This window comes from Danio aesculapii, chromosome 16, assembly GCF_903798145.1.
Source record: "Danio aesculapii chromosome 16, fDanAes4.1, whole genome shotgun sequence".
Classification (NCBI taxonomy): Eukaryota; Metazoa; Chordata; class Actinopteri; order Cypriniformes; family Danionidae; genus Danio; species Danio aesculapii.
Genome location: NC_079450.1, coordinates 33,222,821 through 33,243,948, shown reverse-complemented (window position 1 = coordinate 33,243,948; position 21,128 = coordinate 33,222,821). Strand labels below are relative to the sequence as shown.

The following is a 21,128-nucleotide window of genomic DNA, read 5'->3' as shown; positions in this document are numbered from 1 at the left end:
ATTTCTATTTTCTAATTTATATTATTATTTATGAAAGTGATTTAATGCTAATTAGAAAATAAATATGTACTGTATGTGGTATAATAAAATATTAAATTTTATACATATTTGTATTGCATAATCATAATAAAATATATAATCACATCCATCATTATGAAAATAATATAATTTCAATAAATAACCCATTTAATTATACTGTATAATCGTTTACATTGCTTCACAGTAATGTTTTCTCCAGCGGTTTACTTATAAAATGACATGAATTTTATTATGACAGACTGTTATATTTCTGTTTCATTCGTCTAATGTGTTCTCCAGAGAGCTTTTGTGTGTTTTGCAGCTGGGCCTCTGGGTTAAACAAAAGTACACAGCAGATGCCACATCCAACAATGGGAATCTTTTTTTGGAAAATAAGAGCAAGTTTTGGATATGTATTGATAAATCGTGTGTCTCTTACAGGCGGTGATGGGGCAGATACAGAAGAGAGACTGGTGGAGCATCTTCTCAATCCAGCTCACTACAACAAACTGATCCGACCAGCGACTAATGGATCAGAAGTGGTGACAGTGCAGCTGATGGTCTCGCTGGCGCAGCTCATCAGTGTGGTCAGTGGACACCGCTACACTTTGATTCACATATTTGATTCCAGAAGTAATAAAGGTCTTTTTTATGCTCTTTCACTGATTAATTCGCAACAATTAAAGGTCAACAAAGGTCTTCGAGGTTTAAAAAAAGTGGATTATCGTTTCTCAAATAAAAGAAACAGCCTTAAATGAGTGGTCAATCATTACAGACTCACAGTAAAAAGCAATTGCTTTACTTCAAAAAGTAAACTTGTAGCTTTAAAGCTGACAAGCTGATAATTTGACTAAAAAGTGAACAAACTCATTGCTTTAAAAGTGACAAGTTGATAAGCTTGATAAAAAGTGAGTAAATTCATTGTAACTTGGAGCAGTTAAGTTGACTTCATTTTTAAGACAATGCATTAAATCACTTTTAGTCACAGTTAGTCAGCTTGTCACTTTTAAGACAATAGATTTTGTCATTTTTTCAGTCTGGTCTGGTGTTATAATGTTTTCAGAACATAATTTAGAATGTTATTAGAACATCCTATCCACTTTATATTAACGTTTTTCTATCAACATTACAATAATGTTTTCTGGCTGATCTGACTCGCTTTGCTTCTGTCTCCTGCTATCCTGATCCAGGAACGCAGTTTCATCTTCTCAAGATCTTATTTGATCAGGCTCATTATATATATATATATATATATATATATATATATATATATATATATATATATATATATATATATATATATATATATATATATATATATATATATATATATATATATATATATATATATATATATATATATATATATACACACATACACATATACACATTTGCTTGACTGCCTCTTTGTCATTTTGAAATTACAAATATTTACATATAATATATAATATAAATGGCCACTATGCCATTATTTATTTTAGCCTTCGCTTTTCTTGCACTCATTCACATTTTCTCTCTCACGCACACACATGCAGGTATTCACCACGCACCAGTTAATGCAGAATCGATTAAAATAAATACCAAAAAGTAAAACACTAATACATTTTTTAGAACAGAATCCAGCTCAAATTAAGCACTGAATGTAACTCATTTGCATAGAATCATGTAATTTAGACCTATAGCTTAGGCCTGGAAGAGTTTGGTTTGCTGTCGATATGTGGAAAACATAATGTTTTCTGCAATGGGAAAGCAAATACACTTTACATGTACTTCCATGAGGCTCTGGCTAAAACTGATATGTGCTGAAGTAGCTTTTAGAGCTGAAACTCAGATATAGAGCAACAGGTGATTTTTATTTATTTTTTTTATTATTATTTCTGTCAAACATCGTAAGTATAAAACAAATCACAACATTATCAGTGGTTATCAGCTGATAGATATTGGCCAATAGGGGCCTTCTGTGCCTACTGGTAGGCTCAGAAGGCTGTTATCATCCATCTACATGGTTAATCAGCTATAGATCACATACAGTTCGGCTGCGGCCAAAAGTTAACGAAAATTATTTATATTATTTATCAAATTTCCCATTAATTGTATTTTATTTACGTCTACCCTTACCCCAACCCTAAACCTAACCACCACAGTAATGTAAAAACTGATCTGGATCTGGAGTCTTTTCTATATGTATAGCTGATTAACCATGTAGACGGATGATAATAGCCTTCTGAGCCTACTAGTAGACGCAGAAGGTCCTTACTGACCCATATCGATCAGCTGATGACCACTTATAATGCCCATTCAATCGAGTGATAAAATTCCAAGCGGGTGTCACAACAGACCAACTAGACCAGAGGTCACCAATCTCGGTCCAGGAGGGCCGGTGTCCATGCAGGGTTTAGCTCTAACTTGCCTCAACACACCTGCCTGCTGTTTCAAAGATTCCTGGTAAGACCTTGATTAGCTTGTTCAGGTGTGTTTGATTAGGATTGGAGCTAAAATCTGCAGGACACCGGCCCTCCAGGAACAAGATTGGTGACCCCTGAACTAGACTGACCAATCAGAGAAAAGTAGACTTCAAGAATTAAGAGCTTGGAGAGACCAGAGTCTTGAACAAACCCTTTCAGACAGGGTTGCTGATCAAAATTAGAGAACAATTCATAAACACTCGCACTTAAATAAAAACAGTGAATGAAGAAAGACAGCAGATATATCACTGCATTCATGACTGCAGTTCAGTGCAGATTTACCGTAATTCACCTGAGCGGGCCGAGAAGACCACTCATCATCATCATCTCACAGCAAAACTGATCTCTTAGAGACAGGCTTCAAATTTAGACAGACAGGATTTAGGAAGTCTTGAACCAGACATGCCCTAAGAAAATGCTGTAACAGCGAGAATATATAAGCCTAACCTCCAAGAAGCGAAAAACTTTGTTGATTGTTGTCAAACTCAGCATGTCACTGACTACTTTTACATGCATTATTCATTTATAATGGGATTTTGGCAATATTCCGATTAAACGTGTCCTCACGTAAACACAAGAAGATCCAATGCTTTTAGCATCAGTTGTCCAAACTGACAGACCCTCATTCTCTGAAACTGGCTTTATGGTTAACAGAATAAGAAGCCGACTTTCACCATATTGTTTTGATACAGTATGTCGTGTGCTGACATGTGAAATAACAAATATAAAATGCCAACTTGACTATAAAAACCAAAGTTTAATACAGTTTCAAATTATTTTTAAGGAGGTTAAATATTCTAATAAAAAAATTATGAAAAACGCCCATTGCTAATATGTAAACAATGAAATATGCTTAAGTGATGTTATCATAACTTTGAATAGGACTAGACAGTGACTTGTAGGAATTTTGACTAGAAAATTGTGGTCTTTTGCTTCTTTTGTTTTTACCTTTAGTGGATGTTAAGCTATCGCCTCCAAAAACAATTAGAAACCCTTGAAATTGTACAGTAGAGTCACTTCATTTAAAGTTTCTCTAAACTGTTTCTGATCTAGCTTTAGAAAATGAAATGTATGGCTGTTATATTGATCTTATTCTTCATGTTACAGTGGATTGAAACATGATAAAAACAGCTTGTTTTGTTGCTAACCGGTGTTTTGTAATTACATTTTTAATGTATAGTCATAAACACAACTGTTCCTAGATCAAGCAATTTGACTGTTTCTGCCATTTGGTATCGCGAGTCAGTTCTCCCATAGGCAACTGAAAGAAAAGAGCTTACTCCTGCACTGCAGAACAACATCAATAATCCTTACCAACTGTAACTCACTTAACATTGACACTTTGTTGAAGCATTGTATTTTCAGTGACTTTTAAAGTAAACTCGTTTATTCAACGTCTATTCTATTTTCATTGGTCATCTTAGCTCCATTTTAAGCCTAAGTAGGCTTAGTGATCTGTGGCATAATGCAGTTAGGCTCTGAGGCTTCAGTATTAGCCTGATTTTTTTCGAGTAAATGTTTGCTGTAAGAAGCGAGTGTGGACAGCAGGAAATGTCCATCTCTGTTCCCACAGGTGCAGAAATTACCCATGCTTACTGACCACTCATCATTCTATGCGGACCGCTCAGCTGTCAGCCAATTACATGCCTCCTTCATGCCTGTAATACACTGTAAATCAACAACAGCTCACTTACCTGGGCTGATAGCTGGAGGAAAGCAGTGTCATTCCTGTGTGATTCATCTCTGGACGGCCGGCAGGGGCTTCTTAACATCCTTGATCCTTAAAAGAGGCATTATGCCCAAGAATGTATAGCCTTTGATCGATAAAAAGAGATTTGAAAGCATCAAATGGTGAACTGTGAACAACACTTTTCCTTTTTATACTTGGTATTGCATGACTTTAATATATTTAAAGCTGTTTGATGTAATTTTTTGGTTAAAAATTACTTGTTTTATTTAATATGTACATCATGAACCATCATTTAAAGCCTGTTTTGTCTTATGCTGAATCACTTCCATGAGCCTGTGCTGTTAGTAGTGTTTATTAGAACTACTGTATATATGAACTATTTGAATATGTGACCCATTCTAATATGGGATCACACATATGGAGTGTGAAAAATTTGTTTCGTTGCATTCGGTTACTAATTTTGACTAAGGAATATGTATATATCTCAACTATTGATGGTTATGGCATTGCTGGGAATCAATCCACTGACTGCCATAATCTACTGCTTGAGCTTCTCAAAAACAAACTTTAAAAAAAGGCTACAATATCTTTATACTATTCACATTTTTTAAGTTATTTTAAAGTAATTAAAAAAAATCCTAACTTCTGTTTATTTATTTATTTGCTGTAAAGTGTGAAAAGTTTTATGGTTTTTAAATCAAATCACCAAAACAAGTTGACAAAATGCTATTTAGTTATATCATTAAGCTGTATTTGTTACTAAGATTTCTTCTCTTCCTCTGTGTCTTTATTTTTTCCTACACAGCACGAGAGAGAACAGATCATGACCACCAATGTCTGGCTTACACAGGTCAGTCACATTAATCTAACCCATTTTAATTTGCAGACATAAAATGTTTTACGCACAACAAAAAACGCTTTCCTTTGATTGTTCCATTGGTTTCTATCAAAGTTAATGACTTTTATTTGAACATTAATGCTTTAAAGTTTATCATTAATTTAAACACAACAATAAAGACGGTTACATTTTAGCAAACTAATGTAAAAATTATAAAAGTTCCATGTTATTTAAAGCATTGTGCATGAAATGCATCATCACAAGTTTATAAGCTACCTATAATGGCCAAGAGAGCTTAACGTGCTGCAATTTAGGAAAACACATGCAACTACAAAAATCGCCAGCAGTTTAAGAAAAGATCTTCATCCATTTGACAGCACATGTGCTGCAAATCCTCACAACGCAAACTAATTAATAAAACATGCTGGATTTTCACACAACACAAACAAATTTTAAAAACGTGCTGCATTTTATCAAAAAACAAACAATTTACGAAAACGTGCTGCATTTTCTCACAACGCAAACAATTTACGAAAACGTGCTGCATTTTCTCACAACGCAAACAATTTACGAAAACGTGCTGCATTTTCTCACAACTCTTTCAAATAGCACAAACACAATGGAAATGTTTCAAGAGGACCCTAAAACGTGACGGACTTGGCTATTTATGGTATGGGCTGTGTCTGAAACCGTAATTTACCTATTTAAACGAATTTAAACGTACTTCTCGGCCATTAGAAAACTATGTTCTATATATTATAAATGCAAGCAGTATGAATGTAAGTTAGACAGACTACGGTATATGATTCTGACGGTATGATAACCTTGGAAAAATATAGCGGTTTCACGGTATCACGATAGTGTGATTACTGCTGTAAAACATAGTCTTCTTAAATGTCTAGGTAAAAACAACACATTTTTCCCGTTTGAAAACAATATATATATATATATATTTTTTGCTTCGCTTCACTACCATTCATGAATTCTCTCAAGGGGTATCATGGGATAACGTAGTGTCCATACGATGACCACTTCAGAATCTTGCCGGAAATCTTAGGTCATCAGGGTACTTCTCGCAAACTCATTTTCAAATTCTATGTATTTGGACATGCTACTTGGCTCGCATAATGTTTTCAGAGTACTATATAGTATTGAAGTATGCAATTTCAGATGCAGAAATGGTTATCAGGCTAATAAACACAAAAGACAAGGGAAACAGGATGTTAAAATAAACAAACAAAAAACTCACCTTTCAAAGATCACCTAAAACTTTACTGAGCAATAGTCATGGCACAGCAGCATCCGTCACATTTTTGTGTCTACTTGAAACATTTCCGTTGTGTTTCGAGGTTTTTGCAAGTGTTGTGAGAAAATGCAGCGCGTTTAATTCATTTGTAAGGGTTGTGTAAAAAATGCAGCACGTTTTTTTTTTATTTATTAGCATTGTGAGGATTGACGTGTGCTGTCAAATGGATTCAGATCTCTTAATTTGCCGTAATTGCATGTGTTTTCTAAAATTGCAGCAAGTTAAGTTCTTTCGGCCACCTAGCTACCACACAAAATGATTTTTAAGCTATATATGCAGTAATAAATTACTGGTGTAGACATTTTCATTAAAATATCCAGTTTAGTCTTTTAAACACTTTATTTCAATGTGTCATTTGCATTTCTATCTAATTACTTAGAACATTTATAGTTTAAAGTAAAACCTACACCACATGCTTTTCTTTGTATATCCAAACATCTCATCCGAATTGGTTTGTACAGATACAGTACTCTGTTACACATCTCTTTCTTTTTCTCTCTCGTTCTCCATATTTCTGTCACTCCCTCTCTGAATCATCTGCTCATGGTCACTTTGACCATAGATGTCATTTGGCAGGAGGTATTGCCGCTGTCAGTACAGGTTACCCATAGGACTATGCGACTGTGTGTGCCTTTCCTAGCCAGTGTACAGTATGTGTATAAGATTGGTGCGTCAGAGTAAAGAACATAATATTCATTCATTCATTTTCTTTTCGGCTTAGTCTCTTTATTAATCTGGGGTCGCCACAGCGGAATGAACCGCCAACTTATCCTGCATATGTTTTACGTAGCAAATGCCCTTCCAGCTGCAACCCATCACTGGGAAACATCCATACACACTCATTCACACACATACACTACGGACAATTTAGCTTACCTAATTCACCTATACTGCATGTCTTTGGACTGTGGGGGAAACCAGAGCACTAGGAGGGAACCCATGCGAACACGGGGAGAACATGCAAACTCCACACAGAAATGCCAACTGACCCAGCCGAGGCTCGAACCAGTGACCTTCTTGCTGTGAGGCAACAACGCTACCCACTGCGCCACCGCTTCGCCCCAAGAACACAATATAATTACATTAATGGTCACTATCTTTAACCCAACAGAAAGTGTGTTAAATTACCACCACAAGACATTTATCAATACTGTGTATTACCATTAGTTAGGCTATGCTTTATGAAAGCTCTCATTTGCAGTCTGTTTAATCTGTCAGCATTTATGCCTTCAGGTGATTAGTTCTTATTTTCTAATCTAGTTTATTCAGACATTTCTATTGGTAATGAAATGTGACAGACCATTAATACATACGCTGAATATCCTGCTAATTGACCGAAAGCAGTGGTGTGTGTGACTGATGAACACGATCTTAACAGCATGCTTGGTTACGCCATATGCACAAGTCAATGAGAAATTCCATTTTCATAACATAAGATGTGTGGAAGGAGGCTGTGGACTTGGAGTATATTTCACTTTCATCGCAACCCAGCAAGCATTTTTTTGTTTTTAAAAGATGTCTAATACATGTCTAAACATAGTCGTCTTGGCGAAGACAAGAATTTGGGCTATAAGTGAAAATCTACTAGACGTCTAAGAATAGGCCAAAACTAGACTAGTCATGAAATAAACAGAAATGAATGACTGCACATATAAAGTCTGCCTAATCTGTCTATTTGACGACTAGTCTAGTTTTGGGCTACTCTTAGATGTCTATTAGATTTTCACTGACAGCCCAAGTTTAGTCTTCTTTTAGCCAAGCTGTCTACTTTAGATGTCTATTAAGACGTCTATTAAACACAAAATAGTTTGCTGGAAAGGCATTGTATGTGCATGTGCTGCGAGTAGGCATGGGCCGGTATATGATTCGGACGGTATGATAACCTTGGAAAAATATAACGGTTTCACGGTATTACGATAGTGTGATTACTGCTGTAAAATATAGTCTTTTTAAATGTCTGGATAAAAAACAACACATTTTTTCCCCTTTGAAAACAATATATTTTTTGAAAGATTTAAAACATTTTGTAACCATAAACATGTCAGGCTAAATAATCCAAATGAATCATTGACTTCTGCTGTCTTCATTGGTTTTAAAAATACAGATTTCTTTACATTTGGCATCTTGGATATTTTTTCTGATGGAGATACTGTTGTCCTAAAAAGAAAAAGAAATAAAAAAAAAATCTTACACATACCTTGAGAACAGTATTACAGAAAATGTTGGCGATTTCAAAACCTTGACTTTTCCAAACCGCGGTATACCGTGAAAACGGTTATCGTCCCATGCCTAGCTGCGAGGTGTAATAACTTTATTATCTGGCAGTAAAACACATCTTTCTCAATTCAGAACCATTCAGAAGTAATCATTTATTCTGTTATTAAGATGAATGCAAATGCTAATTGAGTCTACCAATGTTGTTTATTTTCACTCCATCTTCAGGAATGGCAGGATTACAGACTAACATGGAGCCCAGAAGAGTTTGATGGTATGAAGAAGGTCCGTCTTCCCTCCAAGCATATTTGGCTGCCTGATGTTGTTCTTTATAACAAGTAAGTCTGGAAAGATCATTCCGCTTAGCTGTCTCTACAGCTTATCGCTGCTTTATTACATCTGATTCTTTCTTCCTTTCCTCTTTCATCGAAGCGTAGATAACATCTGTGCTTATCAGTCTCCGTCTCATTAGCGGTGTTCCCGTGTCACATTACATGACCTCACTGTAAATAAGGCACGTTCCAGCTCTCTAGCTCTAATGTCACACAGTGGAAGATGTTTTAAATTCAAGCTAATTAACACAAGACTTCCTCCTGTGTTTGTCTTTATGTATCATTGATAAACCATGTGCAGATGAACACCCACAAAACAGGCCCTTAAAGGTTTGAAAATTGTCACCGGTGGATTCAAATTCTGTACAGCTGTAATGATATTTTCTAAATTATATGAAAAAAAAGTGATATGCCTGTACCAAATGCCTTAACCTACTGTAATAGTTACATAAGGCACTTACAGTTGAAGTAAACATGGTCAGGCAGTCAAGATGCACTGTGCTATATATGCGAAAACAATTGAAATCGGACGAAATCTTTTTAAAGTTAAATTACCCAAACTTTCAAGGTCACTGGTTCAATTCACAGCAAATGTGCCATCTGGTTAAAGTGCAAGCTTAACACAATGTCTACTACAGACACAACCATGCTGCTTAAATCAGTGTTTCTCAATCCTGGTCTTCATGCCCCACTGTGCTTCACATTTTTTATGTTGTTCTTTTTTTACTGTAGATGTTTGTTCTAATTTGACAATAAATCCTCAACAATGTGAACTCCACAGGATATTCTGCCATGATTTCAGTTTGAAGGGAGCCTATTGTTGGAGAACGGAATATATTTTTATTATTTTTGTCTCTTTTTTTCATTAAACAGATGTTTATATTGCTTAAAGTGATATATATTAACCAAACTTCTTCTCGAGTGTGATATGCCTTGCAAACTAATAAAGCATTTTTGCAGAAGTAGATGAAGCTGATAGAAATGCAAAAGGCTTGATTGTCTAAAATTAACAAGCTCTGCAGTGAAAGTTCCTGTGAGCAGAAATGGGTTGAAAATGAACACAGAATATTTGCAGTTGAGAAGTCTTGTGCTTTTGACGTTGTGCAGAGAATTCGTTGAAAAAGGGGACGCATGTATTGGTGCGGCCAATGAAGGACTGGGGAATGACTGACAAGTGACGAATCCCACTAAACTCCCCCTGTTAATAACAGCTGTGTATAAAAGCTCGAATAAGGAAATGAAAATTGTTGCGCACCTCCTGAATGTAATTCTTGCATTGCATTGAGGACAACAGAATTCTGTGAATCGAATTATTCATTTGTATCCAATAAATTACTAATATTTTTGCATTAAAGAAAACTTGCTCCTGGCCTTTTTTATTGAACACCCATGGAATTGATTAAATATTTCAACAATATATGTTTCTAATTTCCACTGAATGGTACGGTTAAGTTCGGTACGGGTCACCTTTATCAGGCTTGTGTCTCCACTGTCAAAGGGAACCAAAGGTGCCCTTTTGGTAGGCATGGTATTTGACAGAAAGTTTCAATTGCCGTCATTCTCGCTCGAGGAAATATCAGTAAAGCTAAACGGGCCGTTCACATATCATATACGTAACAGATGCTTTATACACATAAATAAGCCTTCATGTGTATAAATGTTAATAACTTTAATGACCTTTCTAGAAACAGGATTTGATTAGAGCTGCAGATCAATGATAATGCGTACTGTAACGTCTGCGATTATATATAATAAAAAGCCTTACAGTGTCTAAAATGTTACCAGTTACAAAACAAACATACCCAAAACATACATTTAGGCTTTATTTGGGTTCATAAATAATACACATTTAGTACAAACCTCTCATTTTTATTAATCACCAGCACATGTAACGTTAACATCATGTCACTCCGAGTTCATAATAGTCCAGAAAGTGATGATTATAGTTAAACACGGCAGTTTGTTCATGTTTTAGATTGCTGAAAGAATCATTTGCTCCTTTCCTTTACAGGCTTCTCCTTGGTTTTTTTGCGCATCACTCTTGCGTATGTCCATTTCTGAAAGGAGCATTTCAATAATCACGCCCACGTTATTATCATTAGCTCAAGAAGTTCGCTATTTCAAATATAGATGCGCACATGAGCTCTAGAGAACGTGAAACCACTGGCACTTATAAATAACAACAGGACACAGGGCAGATTCTGCTCTTCTTCTTGGTTTTGTGGCTGTTCATCAAAATGACAACAAGGTTTCTTTGAGCTCCAGGTCGACCATGGTTTGTTATTAAATGTATATATTAGTACAGTGTAATGTCTCGGCTGTGTATTTAAAAAATTGTGCTTGATTTGTTTTCATAAACCAATAACATTCAGCTGCGCATCTCGCTGTGCCTTTTTGTTACTCTTTTGTTGCACTAGGTACCCTTTGGAAAGGGTACACAAAAAGTTGTATGATACGGTTCGCGTTTTGGTACCTTTTGAGAATGGAAACACGTACCGAACCATACCATAACACTCAGTGGAACCGAGTCATTACATTGCATTTATTTACGGATGTATACTATGTCCATATATTATTGTTCCGAAAGAAAATCAAGGTTTCTCATGCTCAGGTAGAGAGTAATGAAAGGAGAAGAGAGTAGGGAGCAATGCAAACCGTGTAGGGACCTGCCAATTAAAACATAGTTCATGCATGGAGCATGCATCAGGTGTGTAAAATAAGAGAGACGTGAATGAAAAACATGCAGGTCAGTGGAACATAAGGACTGGGATTGAGAACCACTGGCTTGCATTACATCAGATATAGGCTCTCTATACTAGATGTTAGGACTGCATGATATTGGAAAAATCTGATATTGCGATATATAATAATTTTCTGCAATAAATATTGCGATATGAATACAGTTTCACAAGATATTTTGAATAGCTCTATTTGATAGTTTTCTAGAGAGTCTAATAGTATTCATCTACAGCAATTTAATAATCACAATGCAAAAAAAATATTTTCTTTGTTTTGTCTTGTTTCTAGTCTAAATATCAAACAATAATTAGATAAAGTGAAAGTATTGTTTTGTTTCACTGTCTGAAGAAATAGGTGAAAGTTTAAAATTTTTTTCTTAAAACGAGCTAAACGATCTGCCAGTGGGGTAGGTAAAATAATCTTAATTTGCTTTGAAATACAGATATTTGGACTAGAAACAACAAAACAATTCTAAGTAAGACTTTTTGCATAAATCATAAATTCCATATAAATACAGTGATTGAAAAAAATTCTGTAGCTCCTGCTCACCTATAATTCAGACTCAACGTTGCATATTTTTGCTATGTGATTATTGTGGATGTGCACATTGTGATATTGGTGCTGAAAGGATATATTGTGCAGCCCTACTATTTTCTACTACTATTCTATCATGAATCAAATGAGACATCCGTATATTGTCTGAGATTTGTTGCAGGTGTCGCATTCTGTACATCATAGACAGATTAACTGTTTATGTGTTATATTGTCTTTAGTTGCACTGCATCGCTTGTGTCTGAAGTAGATGATGTAAACCTGTAACCAAGCAAAGAGAATATTAGGTTATTTTTCTTCCTATTTACACTGCTCTTAGTCTACCCATGCTAAAGAATTAATCTAGCGTTTTCATGTGCTATAAAGGTTAAAAATAAAATTCTATAGTGGTAAGAATTTTTTTTTTATAACCCTTGGTAAAACCAGTGCTGAAGCTTCAATTAGACTGAGTGATATTCTTTTATAACAACAACACAGGGTAAACTCACTCTGCAAAGCCCTAATATGTAATACAAACTGATATTGCATTTGTAATGCTTAACCAAATATGTATCCACCTAAAAAGTATTTTGGAAAATATAAAAACAGTTTAGAGAACTTTTTTTAGCTCAACATTATGTAGAGCCGACTAATCCCAGTCCTGGAGAGCCACTGTCCTGCAGAGTTTCTCTCCAGTCCAACTCTTGTCAAACACAGCTGAAAAAGCTAGATAAGGTATAAAGGTTTCATGGACACTTTTTAAAGATTGGATAAAAACTCTCCGGTTTGTGAGCACTTATATAGTTTCACATAGCCAGACATATAGTCTCACATAGCCAGTTGGGGCTGACGCGATCATCATAGCAGAGTCAGCCAATGAAATTAGTCTCAATCGGCTACTGTCTGGGCTGGGTAAAGCGATCTGATTGGCTGACGCTTCTGTTTGAACTGACCGATCCACAATTCAGTCCACCAACACTTGACGTCTCCCATTCAAAGTGAATAGGAAGCGTTGACGCTAACATTATGTTAGTTAATAGCCTCAGACATAGTTAATCCAGTGTGCATGCATATTAGCCTCGGTGTACAAACTTGGAGCTTCAAACCAGCGCACAGTTGGCTTAACTTTGTTTAGTTGCAGCAGTTTTGTTCCGTGCAGAAATGTGGTGTTGAGAAGCATTTATGATTAATTAACCGTGACGGATTAAAGGACTGTTAATAGTGAAACTGGTTAATTGTTGCATCCCTAGTGCACACTCGACTCCCACAAGTCCTTTATATTTAAACCAATCAGAGGATGACTGAGGGTTATTTAAACTGCTTCCAGAAAAGTGTGCCATGTGCATCAGACGTTTAACCAAAGGTCCATGGGCGGTGCTTAGCATGACGTCTGAGGCTGAGAATACCACTTATATTATGCCACAAATGCTGTTAATAAACCCTTCTTTCAGTTAGCACCTTATAACTTCTGTCTCCTCTCCCAACAGTGCTGACGGCATGTATGAGGTGTCGTTCTACTCCAATGCAGTCGTCTCCTATGATGGAAGTGTCTTCTGGTTGCCACCAGCGATCTATAAGAGTGCCTGTAAAATTGAGGTGAAGCACTTCCCGTTCGACCAGCAGAACTGCACGCTGAGCTTTCGCTCCTGGACCTACGACCGCACAGAAGTAGACTTGGTTCTGCGTGCGGACGTGGCAAGCATGGACGACTTCACACCCAGTGGTGAGTGGGATATCATTGCTCTTCCTGGCCGTCGAAACGAGAACCCTTCAGACCCAACCTACGTAGACATCACCTACGACTTCATCATTCGCCGAAAACCCCTGTTCTACACCATCAACCTCATCATTCCTTGCGTCCTCATCACCTCGCTGGCCATCCTGGTGTTCTACCTGCCGTCAGACTGTGGCGAAAAGATGACGCTCTGCATCTCGGTGCTTCTGGCCCTCACTGTGTTCCTGCTGCTGATCTCCAAAATCGTGCCCCCCACTTCTCTCGATGTCCCTCTGGTTGGGAAGTATCTGATGTTCACCATGGTGTTGGTCACATTCTCCATTGTGACGAGTGTGTGTGTGCTGAACGTGCACCACCGGTCGCCCACCACACACACAATGCCTCCGTGGGTGAAGTTGGTGTTTCTCAACAAGTTGCCTGCTCTTCTCTTCATGCGGCAGCCGCGTAACAGCAGTGAACGACAGCGTCTGCGCCAACGTCGGCATGCCAACGAACAGCAGGAAGGTGGGCGAGGGGGTCTGGCTGCCGGGCTCATGGCGGGATTGGGTCTGAGCGGCTCTTCATCAGGGAGCAAAGAAAACAATGAGGCTTGCACATGCTATGTGAACCGGGCCTCTGTGAAACAGTTTGGGGCAGAGTTGGGTGGAGGGGGTGGTGGAGGGGGGTCAACAGATGGACTAAACGGAATAAGAGAAGGGGGCAGAGAAACCAGGGAAGGAGGTGCAAATCCATTGCAGGGATCTGCTCTACCTCGGGGGAAACAGCAGCCCCCTACGGTCCTCACCCAGGCTCTGCTGGCCCAGGCCTGTCCAGGGTTTGAGGAGGCTGTGGACGGAGTCCGCTTCATCGCAAACCACATGAAGAGTGAGGATGACGATCGTAGCGTGAGTCATTCTCTTTCATAATCATATTTCTGTATGCGCAGATACATTTTTCCCCTTTGGCAACAATAGCATGCTATCATTCATATCAGTCCTAGTTCAAGTAATGCTTCCTGTTCATTGTTGTACCTTTAAATGATAGAGTAGTGCTATTGACAACCGACTTGGTGACTCAGACTAGAAATATGAGATGAAAACATTTCATCTTGTTCAAACCAACAACTCTGATATGAAACTGAAATATTATGAGGCCTCCGGCAAATGATTAAGCAATCTGCTGCTGTGATCACTGTAAAACATTATAGCATTATATTTAAAGGCATACTGTAGTTCAACCAAAAAATTAATTCCCAATATTTACCCACCAACATTGCTCTAACATAAAAATTTTAGCATTTTTTAAGCCTAAATGAAGATATTTTAAGGAAAGCTAAAATGTTTCAGTCCTTCCATACCAAGTCCACACACCCAACAATTTGACCAGTGATGCTCGTGAGTGTTTATATGTAAATAAAATTAAATCAAATCGCACCCCAAGTTAAATCATATATACCAATAGTCTCTCGTGAAAGCTTGAATTGATGATTATAACTTTAACCATTAACTGTTTAAGTGACTTTCAGTGGAGGTACAAGAATTTCTACTTCCAAATAACTTTTCTGTTTGCAATTATTATTATTATTTATTTTGCATTGATGAATCTAAAGTTTTTAAGAAGTGTTTTAATTTGATTTATCACAAAACTGCAATGGATTAAATCTGTAATCAGTGCAAGTCAGTACAAAAAAAACAACAAAAAAAACAATCCTTATTTACTTTCACCTTTTTTTGTTCACTCAACTTTTGAAATGATCAGCTGCATTAACCTAAAATTACTTGTCAGTAATACATACTACTTTGTAATAAAACTTTGTAAGTTGTGCCAACTGAACAAAAAAACATAATCCTTATTTCCTTTACTTTTTTCCTATGTACTCAACATTTTTTTTCACCTTTAATTGATAGGACAGTAGAAAGATAGACAGGAAAGCGGACGAATAAGACCTCGAGGTGGGAATCAAACTTTGTCCTTTGGGTTGTCGTGAACACCGGAGTGCCATGTGTCTACACACTAAACACTACACTATTGGTGCCGACGTGTACTCTACTTTTGAAAACCTTAGTTGTACTGACCTAAAGGCCCAATCCCAAGTCTACCCCTTAGCCATTCCGCTTCCCCTAATTCTCTTTAGCTTGAAGGCCTAGGGCTAATTGAAAGGGCTAGATAGCCCTCGAGACGAAGATTTTTCAGGACCACACTCAAAACCAAGGGGTAGGAAAATTTCCCAGAATACACCAGCTACAACGGCAGCATGGCTGAGATGGACAAATTTGTATTTTTTGTCATTATTTCGAATTTTTACAACAAACAAGAATATGTTTTAATACATTCATAACCGCATTCCATACAGTCATGCTTAAAAAAAAAAAAAACGCTAAATTAAAAAAAGCTAAATTTTGCTTTCTATAATGCTTAATGAGAACTCCGTTAAAGCGGTACCACATCATTCTGATACTCGATGACACTCAAATGCACTGTCAGAGCTTTTTACAGTGTCTGGTATAATGTTAATGTTGTTTTTGTGTGTTTACATAGATGAATATGGCCACTGTGTAAATGCACAATATAGTTACGATCTTATTGCCACATTATATTATTATGATAACATGATATTTGCCTTCAGTGATTTCCTGAAGATAAATACAAAAAAATAACACAGCTAGGATCGCAGTTGCGATCGTTGCTATCATATGAAGTAAGAGATTGCGATGACATATGATGATGTGTACAGGTGTTGCAGTGGTGTCCCATTTCTTAGGGGTAAATTTTTTGAAACCCTAAATTTTGAAGCCCTTTCCCCTTGAAGGGGTACAAAAATAGAATTGGGATTGGTTGAGTGAACAAAAAACTCTTGGGGAAATTTAGTACTAAGAAATAACATTATCAAAACAAACAGTTCAATTCAAAAAGAAAAACTAAAACAAAACATTTAATAGACACAGAATTAGAAACAGGACAGGAGGTAAAACAACAATAACAGTAAACAAGACAAGGATCAAAACATGGCAGGACAAACAGGGAAAAATGTTTTGTAATGCTTCACATGTGAAGCATGCCTTTCTCTTTTTTCAATTGATCTGATTGTTTGTTCTGATGATGTATTATTTCTTAGTACCAACTCCCAAAAGAGTGTTGTTGTTCACCCAACTTCAGACATTTTGGGTCAGTGCAACTGATGTTTTCAAAAGCTGAGTACACATCTGAGCCAATGGTGTAGTGGTTAGTGTGTTGACACATGGCACTCCGGTGTTCATGGTGACCTGAGTTCGATTCCTGCCTTCAGGTCCTATGCCGATCCTTCCTCTCTCCTCTTCCCATGCTTTCCTGTCTATACTCTCTACTGTCCCATTATTGAAAGGTGAAAAAAGTAGTTGAGTGAACAAGAGAAAAACTAAAAGGAAATAAGGATTATGTTTTTTTTGTTCACTAAAACTCAGGACATTCTAGTTCTGCAGACAAAAAAATGTTCAGTTGGCACAACTTAACAAGTTTTGTTATAGAGTAGTTCACCTCTCCAGAAAACTAATCTTATGTTAACCCAACTAAGTGACAAATAATTTTAGGTCAGTGTAGCTGATGTTTTCAAAATTTGCCTGAGCAAGGAAAAAAGTAAAAGGAAATAATTTTGACTTATTTTTTTTTTTTACAGTGTACAAACAAACAAGTAAATGACTGCAAACTTAATTTATATTGCAGACAAAATCTTACCTACAACCTTTTTTTAATTAGGCAAGCTGTATACCTGTCTCTCTAGAGTGAGTTCAGATGCAGTTTCTTTTATGATTACTCAGCAACAACACCTTTATTGGATGAACTGTAAAAAATTAAATAAACAACTGTAGTTATAAACCAGTGATGATGTTACAGAAGCAGAGCTAAAGCCAAGTTTAAAATTACACTGCAGTATGTTTCTGTCATTGGTAAAACTATTTTGACGCCGCTACAACGACAAGAAGTTTGAAATTACTCTTACACTGTCAGAGCATTGAATTATACAGCCCTCACTCAAAACTTGACATTCATTATGAGCTGATTGCGAGCTTACACACGTTCCCACAGACACACTTAGATCAATATGCAGCTCCACGCTTGTGGTTTAATAATCTCTGATGTGGAGGCTTTGACAGGCAAGTCCTAAAGCATTAAAAAAAAGAGATCTGGTGTTTAGCCAAAGCACAGCTACACATCAGCACTACACTCACTCTTGGCATTTAAATGGCTTACAGTCCCATTCTGTCAAACACCGTCTGAGTCTCAGCATTACTCACGAATGAGAGTAGCAGTTGTGCTCGATACTAGAAAGTGTTATTTTTTTTTAGATGAAAACAAACATCTATTTGTTAGCAATGTGATAGCAACATGCTAAACATGTTTCTTAAACCAGTTAGCAGTGTTAAATTATGCTAGAAACATGCTAACAACATAATAAATCATGCTAGCAGTGTGCTAAATCATGCTACAAACATATTAAAAGGGTCATTATCACTTTAAAGTGCCTTTAAGACGTCAGAATTAAAAAAAAAAAAAAAAAAGTTTGAGATTTTTTATTTAACCACATAGTTAAATGTTGTATTAATTAGACTTTTGGCTGTGAGTAACGAATGTTGGTCAAACTCCAGCACTTTTTATAAATAAACTGCAAGCAGACAAACAGTAAACAAACCTCAAATTGTGTCAACCCTGTCATGGACAAATTCAAAGTAGAATAAGTATATTTTCATTGCAGTGTGATTATAAAATATATATTTTCAGAAAGGTCATGTGTCCCTTTACCAACACAACTTTCGATTATGGCAAAAGTCTATTTATAATAATGAAATAATGGACAAAACATTTATTTCCCAATAAAGTATGCAATTGTTGCATATTCTTTTCAAAATAAAACCCAATATCTAAAATATTTTGTCAAACTTTCAAACAATATTAACTGGCCCTTACTGGTTAATTAAGAAATCACACAAGATGTTTAGCTAAGTTTATAAATAATTTGTTTATTTTCATAAAAGTTGAACATGACAGGGGATGACAGGGTGGACATTGGCATGACAGGGTGGACAAAGGCTTCATTTAGTGAACTAAATATAGAGGAACTTTTGAAAAACAACAAGTACAACAAGAAATATTAAAGGGTTAATATAAAAGGGTTATAAAAGTTTTCAAGAATTCAACTTTTGTTTTCACAAATACTGCAAACCACTGAACCACCATGCCGCCTCTTCTGTTATAGATTAGGTTTTATTGATATGCAAATTAATGGGAAAATAAACAATTATTGTCCTTCAAATTAAACTAAATTTGCTAATGAATGTAAATGTTTACATTGTTCATTGTATTGGAGGAGTGAAGGGAATGTTGGAAGCAACTCAAGTTAAAAACCTTAATAATACCGTTTTATTTTTCAGAATATAGTAAACAATTAGATTACAGATGTTCACATATATGTACAAACACTTAGGGCTGTACTTTCACTTAAAACAGTCAATGAGCTCCATTATGCACAGAAGTGTTGTTCAGCCACTGAACTCTTCTGGCCCAAGATTGACGTGACTATTTTCAGTTTCATAAGGGCATTTTACAGCATCAATAATGTAAATTTGATTTAGTTTAACAACAAAACATCAGTAAATAGCGCTATTCCGCCTAGCCTGCTTTACTGAGGTGAAGTTGGTTTTATATTTCACATTGGTTCATTTTTAACAATGGCAACCTGTGACACGTTCCCTATATTGTTTACCGCTACTCTGAATATTCGGTCAGAAATAGCATGTAAGTATGGCTTATAAACGAGTGTAATAATGAGTGTAATTCCATCATGCCGCCGGCCAAACTTTAGCTTTAGCTCAACACATGAGAGAGGGTTCTGCTGTCATCTTTAAGGTGCGCGCGTTTGTGTTTTCAGGAGGCGTGGCTTTGGATGGCAAGGGAGGGATGGTGTTTCAGAGATTTACTAACAGGCTAGAATTGTGGCAGATCACCTACTGCACCTTTAACTTATTGGGTTTTACAGTACTCCGTTGGTTTGAGCTCTCTTCATTTATTGGGTTTTACTGTGCTCAAAATGCTTCATTTACTCAAATGGATTAAGTTCACAGCACTCATTAGGATTAGTTTTTGAATGTAAATTTGTTGCAGTTGGTTTCCTCAAATGGGTCGAGTTACCTTCACCTATTGGGTTTTACAGTGTAGCAAAAGAAAAAAGTATGAGCAACTGATGACAGAATTTCATTTTTGGTTAAAATATCCCTTTAAATGGTCCAGTTTCATATAGCAAAACTGCTGAATGAGAAGAGATTCTGATAGATTTATGGCTGGTGAGTAATTTTCTTTATTTGTTTCACATTACTTTGATGATACTGTTCAGATGGAACAGTCAGCAATATATTTTTTACAGCTAAGCAATATCTTTAAGCAGTGGGTGTCCCTTTAAGAGCAGGAACACAGCCCACAAGAAGTAAAATTAACAGCACTCAGTAATTCTGTCAATCATCTCAACCTGCACACAGTCTCATTCCCATGGTAACAAGGCGCCTCCATGCCAGCTCCCTCTCAGCCTTTGCCGTGGTTTGGGTTCAGGTCCCCAGTGTCTCACCTCATCAGAGCAGTGTTGCGGAACCAAGTCTCTGTTCACATTAACCTTTTCCTTCACCCTCTTCTCTCACTTCCACACATCCGCATTCAGTCTCACATCTTATGTTTACCTCTCTGTCTTTTTTAACCCCACCCCCACATCTTTTATATGTGACTCATCTTTGTCTTGTCTACCTTTTACATCTGACTTCTTCATCCGTTTTTAAATGGGACAGTTCATACAAAAATGAAAATGTTGTGTCTTAATATAATTTGCTGGTGTATTTTCCATGGAGCGCAACAGGGGGATTTTAAGAGTGGCACAGCATTGTGCAGTGTAATGAGTTCAATGTAAGCACATCTGTCAAGCTCCTAAAAGGAAGACTTTCCTTCACGGATTCATTCGTTGTTATTCATTCCTTTAGTGTCTATGGCAGCTCTTAAATCAAATATGGCATCTATGGCCTAGATTTAGCATGGTGACGTATGGTCACATGTACTCTCATGCAACCAGGGGCCTGATTTATAACTGTAAAGGATTTTCCATGAAAGACGTATGTGAAAGCTGTTGATGCTCCTATCAGACGGTTCATATGATCTTGAGAAAAACACATTCTCCTAAAGGCCATTTAAGATGAATTGTGGCACTCGCGAGTGTCTGTTTTCAATGGCTAAAATGCAGTAAGTGGTAAAACACAAGCAGTTTTAGTG

At 36.7% G+C, this 21,128-nt stretch overlaps 1 protein-coding gene across 1 annotated transcript in view; it reads left to right on the top strand.

The window, feature by feature from the left end:
- chrnb2 (cholinergic receptor, nicotinic, beta 2) overlaps positions 1-21,128 on the top strand; it is a 60,512-nt gene that overhangs the window by 34,123 nt on the left and 5,261 nt on the right. Inside the window, exons 2-5 of the mRNA XM_056475305.1 lie at positions 460-605; positions 4,979-5,023; positions 8,760-8,869; positions 13,621-14,752. Of these exons, the coding sequence (XP_056331280.1) occupies positions 460-605; positions 4,979-5,023; positions 8,760-8,869; positions 13,621-14,752 (1,433 nt within the window). The remainder of the gene's footprint in view (positions 1-459; positions 606-4,978; positions 5,024-8,759; positions 8,870-13,620; positions 14,753-21,128) is intronic.